The 20312-nt window shown below is 37.3% G+C and overlaps 1 protein-coding gene across 2 annotated transcripts in view; it reads left to right on the top strand.

Annotated features, from left to right (window-relative positions):
• The window catches only part of LOC105679414 (uncharacterized), a 63025-nt gene that overhangs the window by 29349 nt on the left and 13364 nt on the right, over nt 1–20312 (top strand). The window contains exons 1-6 of one of the 2 annotated variants that reach the window (XM_067350730.1): nt 2909–4808; nt 5065–5170; nt 5432–5563; nt 5658–5881; nt 6013–6364; nt 6517–6728. In XM_067350730.1, coding sequence (XP_067206831.1) covers nt 5074–5170; nt 5432–5563; nt 5658–5881; nt 6013–6364; nt 6517–6728 — 1017 coding nt within the window. In that variant the 5' untranslated portion in view covers nt 2909–4808; nt 5065–5073. Of the gene's footprint in view, nt 1–2908; nt 4809–5064; nt 5171–5431; nt 5564–5657; nt 5882–6012; nt 6365–6516; nt 6729–20312 lie in introns of those variants that run through there. The other variant, XM_067350729.1, reaches the window with a different exon arrangement.

Genomic DNA, 20312 nt, shown 5'->3' with positions numbered 1-20312 from the left:
AGCTTGTTCTGTGTTTTACCCTTCAGTGGTTAAGTGAAATAAAGTTCCGTTATGTTCACAAAAGTGTTCTTTCTTTCGTGCGTGCCGTTTGTGACGGAAAGACCGTTCGCGGACGCAACAATATTATCAAGGGGGACGTCTGTCTGTGTAAAAATTAACCCGCCCCCACCGCTCCTTAGGGGTGGGGCGGGTGGCAACTTTGAAATTTCAAATGGGAACCCCCATTTTTTATTGCAGATTCGGATTCCTTGGAAAAAAATACGTAAGTTTTGTCCGAGACATTTTTTCGAATCGTGATAGATGGCGCTGTAATCAGTGAAAATTAGTTTTTGCCATTTTCTCTCACCATCGGGGTGCTTTATTTCGGTGAGTCCCCTCGCCTCTCACTATTCAATTACAATAAATGCTCGAAATGATGACCTTTCATTTCGATGCATTTATTAACTCGAGCTTGGAATGCTTGTACACATGTAGAAAGTGTATCTGGCGTTATTTGTGCGCAAGCATATTTAATACGTTCCACCATGTTTTCTCGAGTATTTGGTACTTCTGTATACACTTTTTCTTTAAGGTAACATAAAATTATTTCAACTTTAAAAATTATTTCAAAATTATTTCAACTTTCTTCTCTAAAGATAAATAATCCATTATTTATTTGCTGACATAAAGAACGCGTCCGTAAAAAAACAAGTAGCTAGCGTACGTATTACTGAAATTTACTTGACTTGAAATTTAAAGAATCCAGTTATTGAAGAATTGTTCTGACTTAATTTCTTTCATTTATTTTGTTTCTCCTTTTCAGTATTTTCAGTATTTCAGAAATTTACTACATATGTAGATGCCTCATAGTTTTGGTACGCTAGCTACTTGTTTTTTTACGGACGCGTTCTTTATTTCAGCAAATAAATAATGGATTATTTATCTTTAGAGGAGAAAGTTGAAATAATTTTGAATGTGATTCACAGTAGTTGAAACACTTGATAAAGTACTATTTGATGTACACCAGGTCACACAAATGCCTTGACATATGAAGTTGCACGGGTGTCAAGGCATATCGAGTCGGCGTGTTTCGACTCTACATATTTTTACATCATGACTATGGTTATGAACACAGCGGCAAAGCTGTTTTGACTGTTTCAAAGCAACTGGAGCAATTGACAAATAAAGGTTAATATTTATAATATCAATCAATTGCTCCAGTTTTTCTACTGAATTAGAAATTAAGTTTATATTTTGATGTGTATTTTAGATACCAAGGTAAACGCATAAAATAAAGCTAATTGTAAGTACTTAAAAGAAGTATATATTGAAACAGATTATTGCAAGTCACAAAATTAATGTTTTTTTTTATCAAGATTTTTTTACAAATGATACAAAAAACTAAAAATACTTTCATATTTCATGCTTTATAAATAAGTTATATGACATATACATTTATTATAAAAATATACAAAATGTACAATATACAAAATGATATTAACTTTTTACATAGATACTTTGATGTGAATATACATAATATAGAGCACATAATATACATAATATATATTATATATTACACATGAAGCACATGAATAAAAGTATTTTACAGAAATTAGAATATGAATGTATGTAACTTAATAATGTAAATGTTGCAAAAATGTTGCAAAATTTATGTATAATACATACACTTTTTTATCCTTCAGAGTGCCTTCAACCCAAAACACACACACACACACACACACACACACACACACACACACACACACACACACACACACACACACACAACTAACCTAAAAGATTCTGATATATATGACAGATAGCACTGAGTAGAGTACCTCAAGTAAGAGTACGGACAACAGAACATAAATGAGGCAAAACCGGAAACGTGTCTAAAGAGCGCGCGCATTTTCAAATATGCTCTGAAGGGTAAAACTGAAATTGTACATATAACAATGATTTTATACTGTATAAATGAAAGGAGATATAAATAGAATGAAAGAGAATTGTTTAATTAAAAATAGGATATTAACTATTTTTTAATAAATTTTATTTTTTAATAGATACCTAAATATTTTATTATACAATTTGCATCCAATATATTATCATTGACGACAAAATTGCATAATACAGATAATAAATTAGAATATACAATTACATCTTCTCTCTATATCTTCATTTTCGTCTTTTTTTCTCTTTGTTCTCATAATCCAGTTTCGAAGAAATAAGTCTGTATAAAATGAAAAGATATTATGTACATTAGCAAATACATATATATACAATCAATAAAATTATATATTAATAAATATAAAGTTTCAACTAACCTATAGAATATCCTCCTGTAAAATATACAACATAAAAAGGGAAATTAATAAAATGAATTATCTTGAATGTATGAGTTATATATACCAAATATTTTATTTTGCAGTAATATTAAAGCTGATAAGCACAAACAGAGCTGTAACACGTATATGCACATGCAATCTTTCACTACTCACCTCTTTTCTTATTTATATTTTATTCTCATATAAAGCACAGAATTATTTTAATTAGAAACAATTTCTCTTCAAACAGTGGTATACACAGTTGGTGCGCACGGACATGCTACTTCCGCTTTTGCCTCAATTTGACGGACCAATCACCGATCGTTACCCTGTTGTCCGTACTCTCACTTGAGGTACTCTAGCACTGAGAACTGTATAGCGCCTCTATCCCAAAATCCCGGAACTAATCTATAGCTCTTTTTTACCTTATTCTTTTTATATTGCACGCATGCTTTGCATAAATCTGAAAAAGTATGGCTTTTTTTGAAAATAAGTCTCTAAGCTCTATTTTTTTGGTTTTCCATTATTGTTTCATACGCTCTTCTTCAGTTTCTGGCCTTGTTTTGCAGATTGAAGCAGTATAATTTTGATATAAAAGATATAATTCTTTGAGGTGACATTGTCGGTAAATTAAAAAAAAATTTTTTTAATTTTTTGGTTTAAATTTGACCAGCAGCCGAAAAATTAGCATGTGTACTTTATTTGCACAAAAGGATTTGTAATTCTATCAAAGCAATAAAAAAAGCCATACTTTCTAGAAAATTAAAAAAACAGGTCGGTAAAGTAGGACTTTAGCATCCTCTTAAAAACACACAATAATTTGTCAATTTAGTGTTGTAGGTGAGACATATTAACACGTTCCGTGTACCACCAATGGCCCACGCTGAACTTTCCACTTAAGCCGTTTAATATTTTGTTTTACATGTATTTGTTTTACATTGCATTTTGTTTAATGTTTTTCTATTTTGATAATAATACATTTTTCAATTTTAAATTTATCATAATATGTACGTTTTGAACTCAAATAATAAATGCGCTAGCGTGGGCAGTCGGTAGTACACGCGGTCAGAATGGAAAGTAGCACAAAAACGGATCAGCATAGAACGTGTTAATCAATTGTCCGATAGACATCTTAGAAGTTTTTTTGTTTCATATAAGACTTAATATACAGTGATACAATAATAATAACATGAAACTGAAAGATTCAACAATCTAATTTAGTTCTCAAAAAATTTTATATAATTAAAGAAGTAAAATTTAGATTAATTCTTATGAGTTCATAAAGAGATGAATTATTCCACTATTACACTGAACTCTATCTTGTTTAATGTGTTAAATGTTCAATTAAGTAAAACAAATAAGAAAAATTTTAAATAATATTTATTCTTTACATTGTCAATAAGAAAGAATATAAGGACACTAATAAACTTTCCGAAATATCAGAATATGATTCTTTATGACTGCATTTTGTTTGCCGTTTATAGCCCTGACCTGATCTAATCCAATGAAATGACATTGTTTACAGATGATATTAGTACCTATACACTTATCGGCGGCATGTAAATAAGCATTGATATTCTATACAATATTCTATACAAGCCACATGATATAATTTTCACATAAATAATCAAACGACAGAAACCACATCCTTGAACACGATTATTTCATTCTTAGAAAATACTAAACGATCCGAGTATGAAAGTGTTCTTATGTGTACGCTCTGCCATTGATACTCCGTCGTCCCACGCGCTTATATAAAATACAACTATATAATATAACATACAAGGTGCATATTGAAAATCATATCTCGCTTCTTATTGTTAATTATAAATTATTTGCCGCATTGACTTATATTATTCGCGAATAATCGTTCCGTCTGAAATATCGCACAATACCAAAGTAACATCAACACTTCGATAATATTAAAATTATATACATTATAGATTTATGCATCAGGAGATATAAATTTTGTGATTAATGTCAGTTATCACGCTTCAGTATAAAGACGAAGTTAAAAACATTTAAAATACTAAGCGGAGTCCCTAAAGGAAGTCATGATAATCAAATTACTCTTTGCATAAAAAGCGCAAATATTCTTATTAATTGGTCATGTAAAAATATAAGTGCGTGGAAAAACAACTGATGCGCATTTTTATAATGTTATTTTTCTGCGTAAATTTGTATCTCATCTGTGTCGCTAAAGATCGACACTATGAATGAATTACTCCTACACGAAAAATCTTTGTTCCTACGTTACACATACACACACGTACACATCTACAGAATGCAATTCCTGTAACCATAATCCTCCGTTATAATCTCATGTTAGAAGCTCAGAGTTGTACGAGTGTTGCTGTAATGCGCTGTTATGTTTTCTGCATTTGGGTCAGTGATTATTAAAGCGAGTACAGATAGGCGTGCAATAAAAACATAAAAAAATACTCTCTTACGCGATTATTTCTCGATCTTAAAATACATCACTGGTTGCCTGCAAGTTAAAGAATCGTAAGCATTATTGCAAAAGTTTATACAATTTTTATATCGGGTTTATGTGATTTGAGATATTCGCAAAAAATCGATCGGTTCACAGCTGGTGAGGTGTACAAAAATCTTCTTTTTTGTGGATGTCGTGCGGTTCGTGAGACATCGAATTGACATTAATGGAATTTCTGTTTATTTATTTGTTCACAGCATGTGCCCAGACATTTCACGTCATACAGGTAAAAATAATTGTCGTTCAATATGGGTTTCTATTTTGCAGATTTTCACAATGAGACTACCGCTAGAAATGCTACTAATCGTAGTAGCGTTAGCTATGCACATACGTGGACTTCCTTATAGAGAGTTGTCACCGCAATTGCAAACACGTCAGTATATACATATATAGAATTTAATGCATTTTTTGAATTTGTCAAAAACATATAAGTAATATTAAATTGTTTAATAAGATAATTATGAATTTTTTATAATAATAAAATCAACAAAAGAATCAAATAAATAACGTTTAAGAATCGTTTAATATTTTATTCTGTGAAAATATTTTTAAAAATCTAAAAAAATACAAGGTTATTCTTCGCAAAAATAAAATAAGTTGCGCTTGCTTTCAATTGAGGCGATTTATGCTTCAGAAGGCGAACTTGTTTGGTATGGTGACAATAGCGCTTCCCAGGTTCAAAGTAATGTCTATCCTAACTATAAAACAAACATCATTCCGGAACAGATTGGTCAAACGCCATTTAAATGGGATCAATTGCAACAAAGTAAGATTCAATACTACATTCCACTTAATAAGAAGAAAAATTAATAATATACATTATTATAACACTGTTCATGTACTCTATTATAATACTGCAGATACATTTGAAGGATATGAAAAGCATGTTCCGTCAGAATTGCAGAAGCAGCACAATTCCGATTATATATATCAGTCCGATCCAACGCTGTTGCAGCCTTATCCTAGCGTTGTGGACGATTTCACCATCAGCTGCAGTGGTGAAAATAAAGTCTGCGTAGCCAAAAGTCTGTGTATCAACGGATACGTGCATCCCTTGAAACAAGGCTTTATTCGACCAGGACAGGTAAGGTTTATTTCTTTTTTAAAAGAATTCAATCTATTTTGTTAAAATATTTCACTAAAATAATTTATGTGTTAATAGATTTAATGTATTTCAATTTAATAGTTCAGATTTAATATTTGTTTACTTCACAGGTGCAAGAATGCAAGCTCAGTCACGAAGTCTGCTGTACCGTACGGCACGAATTCGACAATTCGCCGTACAATAACGATCAAATTAATACAGTGTTGAAGAACAATCAATACCCAGAACCCACTTTGGAAAACGATCAGAAATACGTTCCGTATGGGGAAAATAACCAGGCGGATGTGATTGAATTAAGGCCACCCTCAAGAAACTATGCCAAACTACAATCCGTAACGAACGAAGCATATCCGATCAAAAGCGTTAATCTACCTCGCGGCGATATACAGTCTACCGAAGAAGTGCCTATTAATTACAATCAAATACCTTCCGATACGAATCAACAGGAGCAGTACCAAACAGGTATACAATGATACGTCAATTTTTTCTTTGAGTTTTCATAATTTTTTAGTAAAATTAATGAAATAATACATGAAAAAATTGAAAAAACATTAAATTTTTGTTTCATACTTAAATATGCATTTGCAGTAATTATTGCTTGATTGACATTGCAGGCAGTGTTAGTGCTAGCGAATCAGTTTTTCCTCCATTGAAGAAGTCGTCTCCTTCTGATGCCAATTCTGTAGTCTTCCAGTTTCCAGTTCAGTTGGGATGCGCAGCTGCTTTGCTCTGCGTAGAAGAGCAGTATTGTACATTGGAAGGTGTGATTAATCCGGAACCAGTTGCGCTTACCAGCACCCAGCTTTTACGACGTGTTCCGTTAAGTGTAAGTAATAATATATACTTTAATTACGTTAATATTTTATCCATTAAACAGAAATTATAAAAAGTTTTACTCGAAATTATAATCATATGTGTATTTTAAATTATTTATTATAATTTGTAATAATTTTATTCTGCAACGTGCTATTTTCGAAAGTTTATTCGAAAGAACACGCTCATCTTCGTCGCTCTCGGTATTAAACAGCAATGACTAATCGCAACGGCGAAAATGTTATTTAGTTGAATGCCAGGTGCGATGATTCGCGCCACACAAAATCTTACGCAAAATAGCAACGGAAAGGAGGGTATATAAAAATGGCCATTTATACCTCAGAAACAAAGCATTTTAGAGAAAAATGTTTCATACAAAAGTTTTGTGACTTCGAGGGGGACACAGTGTTGTTCTCAGAGACGTTTTTTTTCGCACATGCGCGTGCGAACCGCGCATGTTTAACGCGACCTTAGTGAAGCATTCAATTTATGAGAAAAGAAGTGCTTTTAGACCCTTCAATTAAATAATTAATTAAACAATACTAATATTAGTTTAAAAATATTTTAGAAAATAATAAGAAAAGATACATTGGAATTATATTATTCTAAAGATATTACTTTAAGAAACATTTATTTAATAAATTTGTTTTGTTTTTTCAACAAAAGTAACGTCAAAAGTAAAGTGATATCAATATACTACGTCAATTAAAAAGTTATTTTATACTAAAATATATTATAATATATATTTAATATATAATATTTTGTTATAAATATGTAATTAAGATATATTAAAATTAATATAAAAACTAATCTGAAAGAAGGGAAGGTATTAAAATAACTTTTTCATCATTTTTTACATAAACTCAAAATATTTTATTTAGCAGAATCATAAAAAATACCAACATTTGTTGCAAGGGTAAGGAAAACTGCTAAAAATCTTATCAGTATTCGTAACAAAATATCTTACACTTTTAACATAATAATAGTTAATACTTTAACATAATAATAGTTAAAAAATAAAAAATACCGCACCTACTATAAATATAATTTATCTTATATATTCATTTATAAATCACAAAAAACAAAATATATATTTTTTATAAACTTAAAAATAAATAAGAAAAAAATTAAGTTATTTAGCATAAAAATAAAAATAATTTTACAATGCTAAATATAATTTAAAAAATTAATAAGAAAAATAAAATTAATATGTATATATTATTGCACACATTTTATATCACAAAAATAACTAACTAAACACTACTAAATCACATATCATATCAGAAATATGCAAAAAAAAATATTGACTAGAAAAGTGTGACTCTGACAAGGGAACGTTCACAAGTGTCCCACCTCCCCCCCTCCCCGATTTGATTCTCCTTGAATTTTTTAGGCACTCTGGGGTGGTTTTTTGAGTATAAGGGTGTCTTCCGATACATGTATCGAATCGGTCTTTTTTGTATGTCATGTGAGGACCTCAGAACTTTTTCTATGCAAAAGGAGAAGAGCGACAAATCATTTTTAGCTTGGTGAGAATCGTTTAAGTGATTTTGGGGGTGGTTTTTCGGGTATAAGGGTGTCTTCCGACGCATGTATCAGATTGGTCTTTTTTGTATGTCATGTGAAGGCCTCAAAACTTCCTCTATGCAAAAGAAGAAAAGCGACAAATCATTTCTAGCTTGGCGAGAATCGTTTAAGTAATTTTGGGGGTGGTTTTTCGGGTATAAGAGTGTTTTCCGACGCATGTATCGGATCGGTCTTTTTTGTATGTCATGTGAGGGCCTCAGAACTTCCTCCCTGCAAAAGGACAAGAGCGACAAATCATTTTTTTTAAATCGCTGCTGGAATGTTCCAAGCTTCAATCAGCTCGGAAAATTTCATTTTTCATGGTCTTTTTTCAATTTTTCCGTACTTTCCCCGGTGTCTGGAGGAAAACAAACTTTACCACGTGATTCTACGGTATGAAATCTATAAGAAATTATTTGTAGTTTTGGTTCCATACCATGGGCCAAAATCGACCTATATTTAACATCCTCCTTTCACAAGATTCCGGTAATTTCTCACAAGCTTTACTAGCTATAATTGCAGACGAATGGTAAATACAATTTAAGATTATTACATTCGGCATTTCTGATTGTAAATGCGAAAAAAAAGAATTTTTGTATCCAATCATTACTGGTGTATTATCACTTGCCATTCCAATTATGTTATTTATAGGAATATTTTTACCATTTAAAAATTCTTTAAAAAATTGAAAAATTTTATTTGCAGAACAATCTGCACCATTTAAAGATATCAAATCTAATAATTGTGTTTTTATTTTGTTTTCAAATGATAAAATTGTACAAGAATGTACATAAATTTTGTATCCGAAATATTCGTATTTTCGTCAATTAAAATTGAGAATCTACGTGTTTTTAAAATTTCAATAGTTTTTTTGGTTTTGCGCTTTGCAATAACATTTTTAACAATGTTGATACACTTTTTTCGAGTTAATGAAAGATTCTGTACAATTTTAGAATCAATACAAATATCTTTTAATAAAAGAACTAAATCATTCGCGGTATAAAAAGTTACATTATGTTCTGCAAAAAAGGCTGCTAATTTAATCTTTGCTCGTTTAACTTTATCACTATGCAAAACATCATTATTATTATTAGAGTTATGGCTTTGATTTTCAAAATTGACTTTCTTTATATGTTTGGCCCTTTGTGAATGTCGTAAGTCTGCTTTGCAACATCTGATGGTGATATTGCACAAAAAACAAAAAACTTTATTTTTAGTAGGATGTGGAGCCAACCATCTTTTAAAACAGAGCTCGGAATTAGTTGCACATTTCGGGCCGATTCCCGAGACGACGCCACCCCTGTTCCTCCACTACCGTCCGGCCCCTGGCAATTAAGCCGCCGATGCTCTGACTCAGGAGCGTTTCATATTAGAAATAGGCTAGATTGTTTAGGCATCTCTCTGGAAATCGTAACATTTTCTTCGCTACATAAATAATATTTATGTTTATTAATACATAATATATATATTTAATTATTAATGAAAATAAACATTATTTATGTAGCGAAGAAAATGTTACGATTTTCTGAGAGATGTCTAAACAACCCAGCCTATTTCTAATATAAAACACTCTTGAGCCAGAGCTATCGGCGGCTCGGTCGCCAGCGGCCGGGCGGTAGTGGGGAAATAGGAGGCGTCGTCTCGGGAATTAGCTCAAAATGTGCAACTAATTCCGAACTCTTCTTTAAAAATATCCTTATCTAACCACGAATTTTGAAAATGTCTAACTATTCGTTTTTTAATGGCTCCTTTACTAATATCCATATCACAACCGATTTTAATAATTTTGTTCAATAATAATAATATATAATATATTAATTTATTCACTTATCAAATCTCATACCTCTAGTCCAGTGATTCCCAGCTTATTTTGTCGCGGAAATATACCTATATTTTACAGACAACTCCACTGCCACTCTAATTTTAATAAGATATTAAATGAAACAAAAATTGTTTTAGAGAGAGAATTTATTCATATTAAAAAATTTATAATAATTGAAATATTAAAATAAAATCCAATTCTCTTTTTAATTATTATAAATTTGTATTTTAACTATTGATCCATTGTAGGGTAGAATTTCTAAAATTTTGAATTTTTTTATTGAAGAAAAATGTATTTTTAAAAAAGTTTTATTTGATTTATAAAGACGCAAACTACGACACGATAAAGGAACCAAAAACAAAACAATATCACGCAGTGATGCTAGTTCGAGCCCGCTAGCATGGATACCGTAGTGGAGGAAGTATCCACACAAGCGAGACCACTGATGTCACATGTTCATGCGCGCTCAACCAAGCCGGCCACAAGGTAACATTGCTCCTCCACTACTCCATGGTATCAGCGGGCTCGAACTGGCATCACTGGTGCTTCACTGATGCAATGTATGTATTCAACTGAAAGCGACATTTCAGGCTCATCTACAATGTGCTCTTTACTTCCTGTTTTTTGCTTTTTGTCTGTTATCTTTTTGCCTCTTTGAGCACTGTTTTACCGATAATCATGTTTCTTGTCACGTGTTTCTTGTTTCTTACAAAGTTCGTCAACTTTTATCTCGAGCGACAGAAAACAAAGAAACATCGTATGACAACAATGGTATCGGATATTTATTTATTTTATTTAATCGATATTCATAGTTCATACATTAAAATTATCTTAAAATATTACCTTAAACATCATTAGTCAATAAGAGTGCTGTTGAATATTGATCTATGATTAATCAATGTGAAATAACATTTTTCTTCGGAAATTCAGAAGAAACAAATTGTACATGACAATGTTTCACAGTTCCATATGACAAAAGTACAAGAAACAAACAACAAAAAGCAGAAGGCACGAAACAAGACGCAAAAAGCACATTGTAGATGAGCCTTTCATGTCGCCTAACTTGTTAAAAGACACTTTATCTCGCGGAACCCGAGAATTTTTTCGCGGAACCCACTTTGGGAAACACTGCTCTAGCCTAACCTCCGGAGTTCCCCAAAACTTTCACGCTCATTCGTCGTATGTTCTTATGTACATTACTGGATTCTATACTGCGTCGCGCATGCGCAAAAAAAGCGTCTCTGAGAACAACAGTGGGAAGACATAAGATGGTGTCATTGGTTTGACCTTGGATAGTTGTTTGAAGATCACATGAAGATCACTTTCAATTTCTTAAATGGTAACCCCCATTTTGCATTGCATATTGTTGTAGCTTACTTCGAGAGCTTTTCAAAACATTAAAATAAAATATTTTTTCATTAAGTACTTTTTGAGTTATGAGGCTTGAAAGTTACGGTAGAGTGAAAAAGAAAAAGAATGAGGCAACGCGGTTTTTTCTCTCTCACTTTACCGTAACTTTCAAGGAGCTGCCGCTCCTCAGTGAGCCTTATAACCCAAGGCCGAAAAGGACGAAACAAGCCGGACTACGGGCAACGAAGATGTCGCAGATAGAAGAAAATGCAGCGTCGGGTGTTCGGACGCAAGTTGAAATTAAATACCGTCGTTATTCGCTGAAATACGCGAAAAGAGAAACGCGAAATTGGGCGCCAGACGCCAAAGCGTCAACTCCGCTTTACACGGAGTTTTTTTGACACGAAATCAAATTCCAATTAACGCGAAAATGCGCAAAAAAAGCGTCTCTGAGAACAACAGCAATTCGGCGGCGACGGACTCGGCATGCTCAACCTAATGGTAGAGGAACAGGACGGAGGGCCGGCTGCACGAGATAGGTGACGAGTTGGAATAAAGACGAGCATAGAACATAACACCGAAAGAAATAATACGCCAACGTTAATAGTAATAAAATAATGAATAACAGATTTATTATTAGTAGTCGATTATAGATAAAAGAAAGGTTCCGTTTAGTGAAAGAAAACATTACAAATTTTTGCGCAGTTCTGAAAAGCAAAAGAAATAAGAAAGGTTTAACGACCGACGCAGAACGAATGATGTCGAGCGGAGTTAGTCAAAAGTATTACAATAAGTAGAGCTGTTAAAAAATATAAAAGAAAATAACATTAATTAGTACTATGAACAAGCAACTTACAATTCAACAGACTTGTAATTTGGACGAAGCTACCGAGCACGGAAACGCGAGAGAATCGTGGCGCTAAATGATATTCATGTGACCGAAATAGGCCGGGGAATGCGTGATTCCTATAAGCGTAATAAGCGCGAAAACGGAACACGTTCCCCGAGCGCGACTTAACGAACAGCTATTCACACTATTTCAAAGCTCAATCTAATGCAAGCAAGACAGATAACACAACACGTGACCATACAAACTCGATTTCTTACACACGACACGGCGACTTTGTTAATGCGTTCATCTTCATACACTATCGCACTCATACACACGATCAGTGATGCCAATTCGAGCTCGCTGGTACCCATGGGTACCTAACCCATGGGTACCAGCGAGCTCGAATTGGCATCACTGCACACGATACACTCACAGATAACACGAACAGCTAATCACGTTCACAGCGGCAATCTCCGGTATCTCACACACGCGATACGCACACGCCTAACCGTTTAGATTAAAGGATAAATACGAATAAAGGACCACGAGTTTACGTGTCTGCCTGATTTCGGTCGCTCGGTTTCCAAAAGCGCAAGATTCTCACTAAAAGGTTCGGTCGATGATTCGAACCAACTCTCCGCGATCTTTGGCCCGGAAGAAATCCACGAAACGTAACATTAAATACCGAGCAAACGATCTCACGACGTCACGGTATCCCTACAAGATTCGTGGTGTACAAAAGTTAGGACGGCGGCAACCTCACCGGTGCTCGGCCTCGGACCGTACGGCTTCTCTCTCTCACTCGTCACGCGACTAATTAACGTACGTCCTTCCACGGGATTCTTGTCGCCGTACAGTGCACAGTAGGCAAAAAGATAGAAAAAGTGGCCAAAATACAAAAAGTGCTCCAATCGCGGTGAAATATGGTACTACAGAGTTTTTGGAATCGCTGATTCCGAATCCGGACTCAAAATTTAAAAATTAAAAATGGTGGGACCAATATGGCGAACAGAAATGCTACTAAAAGTACTCCGATTCCGATGAAATTTAGTATTGGGGATATATTCATGCACCTTCACGCCTGTAGCCTATGGGTTCATAGTTACTAGAGTCCACCACGTAGAGGTTACAGTGCAATTTTAGACTTCTCTGGGTGGGATGCTTTTTTAATATGAGTCCCCTCGCCTCTTACAGATCGGGATACTTTTTGAAAGTGAGTTCCCTCGCCTCTCACTGTATTCAGGGTGCTTTATTAACTATTCAATAATGTAGCAGGCAATCCATCATCGAAATGAAGAAATTGAAGAAGGTTCTAATAAAAATTAATATTCGAGGGACATTACACGACTGACTCTGCTTCTTCGTCCGAAAGCTCTAGTTCGTCAAGACAGTCCATTGTTTCTAAAAACCCAGTTATGTCATCTTCATTTTCATCGTCGCTGTCTGAGCTGATGCCCGATTCATTTATACTAGAGATCTCTATTTCGGGCATGGAAAGAAGATATTGTACTTCTGGAAGGAGTAACTGTCGTTTAGTTGTGCTATTGCGTGTACTATTTAGTCGGAAATCCAAATTTATAGAGGATATCTGAGGATCTGACGAATCTATTGCTCTGTAAAACAGATCTTCCAGGTTTGTAGTGCGACTTTGCTTTTGGCTGTGTTTTAATCTATACTTTTTATAGTCTTTATTTCGAGCCTCTGAAGCCCCTCTCCGAGCATTCCAACCGGCAATATGCTATTTCTTATTATCACAGCACTATGTATTAGGATTTTGTGTAACGCAGATGGCATGCGATACCAGGAGTGGTGTCGGACGTACATCTCAGCAGTAGAACGGCAAAGTGCATCAAAGCGTGATGAGTTGATGGGAAGTTGACATGACATTGCTATCAGAATCGTTTTCAAGTTTGTTAGAAATTCTACGTCAAACCCAAGACACTGCGCAATCAGATTAAGATCTTTAAAAGCTCTGCGCGTCGTATTGCCGTCATTAGTAGATCCAGAACCACTTGGCTTAGGCTTGTCCACTCTTAGCCCCATTTTTTCCCAAAGACATACTTGGATTAGTTTTGTATGATTTGCAAATTCGATTTTGCGAGCCTCGCTTCTTACTTATCATACTTTAATATTGTTACGTCCTGACTTGGAAAAGTCAGGGGAGGATAGTAACAGCCAAGTATCACCGATCAGATTTCAAAGATCTGACCCAGTGACCCGAACGGTTCGTTTATAGGAGTCTGAAAAACGGGTCAACGACTGAAGGTTGTTCTTACTGCGTTGTTCAGTATTGCCGTTTGGATGGTTCCCTTTTTGGTCTGAAATAGTAATCTCAATTACCAGGGACGGAATCAGTGCAAACCAAGAAGGAAATGATTAAGGAGAGGTCTGTCAAAAATAAAAAAAAAAAACATTTAAGCGAGGCGGTTTCTGAATAAAAAAATAATTATTTTTAATAAAACAAATAATCAATACATTAATAAATCATTATAAACAAAAACATAAATCCCATAAATCTAAAATCTTAAATTATACTAAGAATATCAATTTTTATTTACAAAAGTAAAATAATTCTAATAAAAGATGAAACTGACATTGTCGTGATGACACTATTCTTTTTTTTATTGATAAATGCGCGCGCGCGCGTGTGTGTGTGTGTGTGTGTGTGTGTGTGTGTGTGTGTGTTTTATTCTTCTGGAGAAAAATAATTATTTATGTGAGGAAGGAGCAGGAAAAGTGTAGGGGATAAATTTGGAGAAGCATAAGGTTGGGTCGGAGAATTTCGAGGGGTGGGTGGGTTATAAAAATCTTGATTTATGGGGAGGTTTATCTCATCGTGGACGGAACCTATGGGTGCGCTTGGGAAAAAGAGATTTACATAGTTTTGATCAACTTCCGGGACAACAGCGGCAAAATGTTAGTATAGGACTGCATCTAGAGGATTTTCCTGTAGTTCAGGAGGTGAGAGGGACCGTGAGGGAGATCTAGGCGAATCAGAGAGTAGTGAGTCGGTTTGTGTATACGTGTGACGAGTAATTAACTGTCTAGTTCGCGAAGGGCAGCGGTTGATGCGAAATCTCAAATATGGAGAAGCTAGTGTTGTTAATTCGACGAACAGTGTTATATTCCGAGATCGAGTTAGGCGTGAACAACGGGCGGGTTGAGAGGCTGAGGTAGCGTTAGAGTTCAGTATAATACAAAAGGGAAGAAAAACTGAGTCCTATCTCAAAAACGCGGTAGAAGAGTAATATTTTTGAAATAGCAAAACTGGTTACTAATTTCTGGTACTCGTGGATCTTGAGAAAAGTGAATAATGCTAGAGGATGCCCTCTGTTTCCTTTTATCGACAATGATGTTCGCTAACAGATGCTGGGTATTAACTGTTTGTTAACCGGTAACACTGACTAAATGTCTATCAAAAAACTGATTGTTTACCACGCACAAAAATCCAAGTGATAGCACTGAGTATTTGAGCAATTGGTTTCGTAACAACATCCGGACTAAATTAGACTGACTGATCAGAATTGAACTGAAATTTTTCTGAACTGGCGGATAGCAGTGGGACAGCGCTCAGATGAAGCCGTTGTCGAGTAGCATCCTCATCGTTATGGTCGTGTCGTCAGAACACGCAGATGGCGCATCTCCCGAGCGATCTTGACGCGGCGCGAGTCGAGCGTGACCACCTCCTCGATGCGCAATTGATAATTGCGTTGAACATAATTGGACAAAGACGAAAAACAGGGCGAAGAACAGGAGGTCGTATACGTGCTGCTGGATTTCGCCGCGCGTGACCGCCATCTTTGCCGTGCGTCAAAAACCGTGACAGAGCGTGAGGGCCGCGAGATTCCCGGTATTGGCGGGTCGCGCAAATTGCGCCGCCGAGTTGTAACACTACGCGTAGGTGACGGCCCGGTTCTCCCACGATAGGGCGCAGTTTGCGAGATAGTTGCCGTAGTTGGCGAGAAAGCCGACGCGATACTTGTCCAACTCTTATGCCAGCGTACACCAACGCGTCGGCGTACAGCTGACGGAGAGAGCCGCCGACGGTTCTCCTGTCGTTCAGCAGGATCACCGCGAGCCGCCCGGTGTCCTGCATCACGTCCGTTTGGTGCAGCTGTAGGATGTCCAGGTGCGGGTGATTGCATTCAACGGTCCCGTTGACACGATCGACGGCGACCGTATTCGTCATTCTCAGGCCGTGCTCGCACACGTAGAACCTGATGCAGTGCATCCCGCTGATCTCCTCCAAGTTGCGCGTCCACAGTACCTCGGACACGTGCCGAGCAAAGACGCAAAAATCCGCCGCGTACAGGCGGTGGCTTCGGCGCAGGTCGTAATGAGCGTACACCGCGTTGTCGCGAGCGGTCAGGCTGTTGACGTCCAGTTTGCTCAGCGCCTCGCGCACGACCGTTGCCATGAATGTCTGGCAGACCTAGCGCAACCAGGTGGTGGCGTTCTTCACGTTTTGCGTTTCCAGCTCCATGCGCTCTCCGTCTTTGTCCCTCCACTGCTGCCGTTTGGACGTCAGGTCCTCCAGTGGGTTCAGTTGGAACAGCACATAGAGAGGCCTGTCGTCGACATGGCACACGGGAATTCTTACCACATGTGGACGGGCTCCATCCTGTTGACGACGGTGCTGAACCCGGCCGGATGCGACAGATGCAAGATGTCGCGTTTGCGCAGATACATCGTCAACTTGTGATTCGCGTAGCGCGATATCACTTGCGTGTCGATGTGAGCGACGACATGATACACGAAGGGCTGCAACGTCGTGACGCACGCGAGCACGGAGTCTATATCGCCCTAGAACACTGCGCCATATTCGTTCGCCGCCGGAGTAATGGGAGTTGGATCCAGATCGCCGATGAGTTCTTCGTCGGGATACACCGACTCGCTGTCGGATGACGGCGAGTGGTGGGACGTGATTCTGGATACGCGAGGAGGTGACTGTGAGACAGTGGGTGTCTCGCTGTCCTCTCCAGCGTCCTCCTCTTCCTCCTCCTTCTCCTTCTCGAGGGCCGGACAGATGAGTATCGTCTTCACGGACGATGTCCCTTCCCCCTCGGAGGCCGAGGAGACGATAGTACTCGGCGGCGGCCGTGCCTCCTCATCAAAGAGGTGCGTGAACGATCCCGGCGGCAGTATGTCGTCGCTGGAGAGGTGGATTGTCTTGTCGTCGTCGCTGGAGAGGCGGATCGTCCCGTCATCACTGTAGATGGAGATCGTCTCCACGGACGACGGCGACGGCTCATCCTCGGACGACGAGGAAATCGCAATAATGTCCGGGGATAGCGTCGGGTATCTCGCGCGCAAAAAACGAGGGTCGAAGTGGACCTTCGAATCCTCGACGACGATAGCCTTCCCCCCCCCCCCTCACCGCTCCTTCTTTCTTCTTCTTCTTTTTCTTCTGCTCCTCCTCTCTTGTAAAAGTAGTTTTAGAATTTGACAGCTCCATTTTTGTCCCCACGAGAATGGTCGGACAGGAGATCCACCCGGGCAGAGCCGTCGTACCCGGGTAAGGCGACTTGATGCAAGTGGGTTGCACCAGGCTTGGGATTAGGGGTAATTTTTTATAAAGGTTTTCTTCCTCGCGATCCGGGAGGTTAAGCCAAGGCCCCCTGGTCTCCAGAGACATGACCTAGGGATTCCGGTGTGAGATGACGTCCCCGCAATGCAATGGGAAGGAATCTTCTCGAAGTGCAATGAGAAGGCCGGCGGTGCGCTCTTAGATCCCGCGCCTTCATACCCTGAAATGCCTCGCCGATCATCGCCGTCGAAACCGTCAGAGGTTTTGGGAGGAACGGGGGGAGATCCTCCATCACGAGAAGGTGGCGTACCATCGAAGGAGAAGTCCTTTCCTCGATCGAGAGGACATGCACAAGATTGCACGAAGTTACGTCGATGATCGTGTTGACGAAGATGGTGTTTTAAGAATTTTAAGAATTTAACGTTAGAGAGAGATTTAACGTTAAGAATCTTATGTTAGAATTTACGCTTTCCCTTTAGGGGTTGTTCAACCCCTAAACGTGCGAACACGCAGAAAAAAAACTCGGGTCTATTATTTTGAGCTATTTTACAATATATTCAAAGCTTATCAAAATCGGAGAGGGATATTTGCGTCACTTTTCTTGTGAGTCATGGTAAGAACGAAACTGCAATTTAAATGCGATTTTCAATACTTTCCCATCGGTGCACCTTGAAAATAACGTTTAATTTGGATTCAGCACATCCAAAAACATAAGAAAACATGCATAAGAAAGGTTCCATTGCTTGGGATTCCCAAAATCTGGTGGTTTTACCCATCATCCTTTATCTGACAATTGTTGAACAATTTCTTGTTTAGTAAATTTGTAATTCATGGTTTCTAATTATTTATAACTCATTCAAACACTTAAATGATTCTAATATGCGAGCACAAGTATCACCGATCAAAGGTTATCAAAAATATTAAGGAATATCAAGGATTACAAAATTATATGCAACTTCTCGAGAAAAAACGCGTTCAAAATTTGAGATACAGTATTTGATGTATTTGACTTCGAAGGTGTTCGGACGTCGACGGACGATAATCCCGAGCGAGGCGTAGACATATGTACCTTCGGCGAACGCAATAGTGCCGCGGGTTACGCGGCGACGCGTGCTCTCAAGTAAGGCGCCATATACATTTAAATTGATATGATTCTCTTCTGCCTCCCTTCAAGCTACAAAAGGTTTGTCTTAAACATTTTTTTGTGTCTCCTTTAGTTTTTTTGAGAAAATTGATTGTATTGATTAAAATGAACCACCCTGTGTAAACAGGAAGATGGAAAGCTGCAAAAAGTAGCAAGCTCGTTTTACTCGTTGATAATTTATGAATGCAACGATAATTAAAAATTTTTGATATCAAGGGTTGCGCAAAGTTGCGGACATTCCAAAGTATGATGAAGGGCCTTAAGCGCCGAAAAGTTTTACTGAAAGATAACCGTGTTCCAAATCATGTTTAATTTTCAGGAATTTCAGTCTCTTTCATTATACCTACGACCCATTAGTAATGATAAAAACCATATTCCAAATTTGGATTTGCAACATTCGGTGAAATTCATAATATTTATGATATAATAAATCACCGCATTCTTTACGCAATTTGTTTTTATTCAACTATTTATTGTAAGAACATTTGAATTTTAATAGCCACAATAATTTCTTTACATCTGCTGTGACGTATTAATGTGGGAAAAATTATGATTTTATGTCAAAATTATGAAGTTGGTTTATGTTTCTGTCTTTTTGTCCACAGTGCAGTGGCGTGCTATCCTGGGTCGCCGTATGCGGGCGCGTTTCGCAAAATACTATCGCAAGAGCTCCTTCTAGCCCTTCGAGATACGACTTCTCGGGTCCACGCAAGCTATGGGGGCCTGTTGCTACTCGTTCAATTTTTCCCTAACGGCTGATATAGTCGGGGTCCTTTCTGTCATTTTTTGCCGCGTTTTCTCCGGATTCAGCGCACAGCCCTGCCTATGTGGGATCTACTTCCCATCTCAAACATCACGGCTACCCCTTGCTCCGTCCAGACCCGAAATACGTCGCTATTTCCCGATACTCCAAGGTCTTTTTCGCTATATTTTTCCGCTTTATTGCTGTTTATTTGTTCTTCGCTTCCTCACTTCGTTCCTCACTTTGTCGCTGCTCCGTTGTCGTTCGGCAACTCCCCTTGTCGTTAGCCATCGATGCGATGAGGTGCCGGAATAACAGAAAATTACGCAAATTAGTGAACTATTCTTACACTCTAATTAAATGACCCTCCCAAAGAGATTTCGGCGCTCGGTAGCTTTTGTCGCGGTAAGGAGATTTGTTGCTGTGTTCCGTACGTTCGTTTGGAAGGCTCGAGGAATGGCAACGTTACAATATATATATATATAGGGTTGGGAAAGTTATTTTGTAAAAGTATTTAGTTAAAGTTACAGTTCTTATCATTGAAAAAACAACTAGTTACAGTTACAAGTTACCGATTCTAAAAAGTAACACGTTACAGTTATAGTTACTCAAAA

This window comes from Linepithema humile, chromosome 2, assembly GCF_040581485.1.
Source record: "Linepithema humile isolate Giens D197 chromosome 2, Lhum_UNIL_v1.0, whole genome shotgun sequence".
Taxonomy (NCBI): Eukaryota; Metazoa; Arthropoda; class Insecta; order Hymenoptera; family Formicidae; genus Linepithema; species Linepithema humile.
This window is presented reverse-complemented; position numbering and strand designations above follow the sequence as displayed.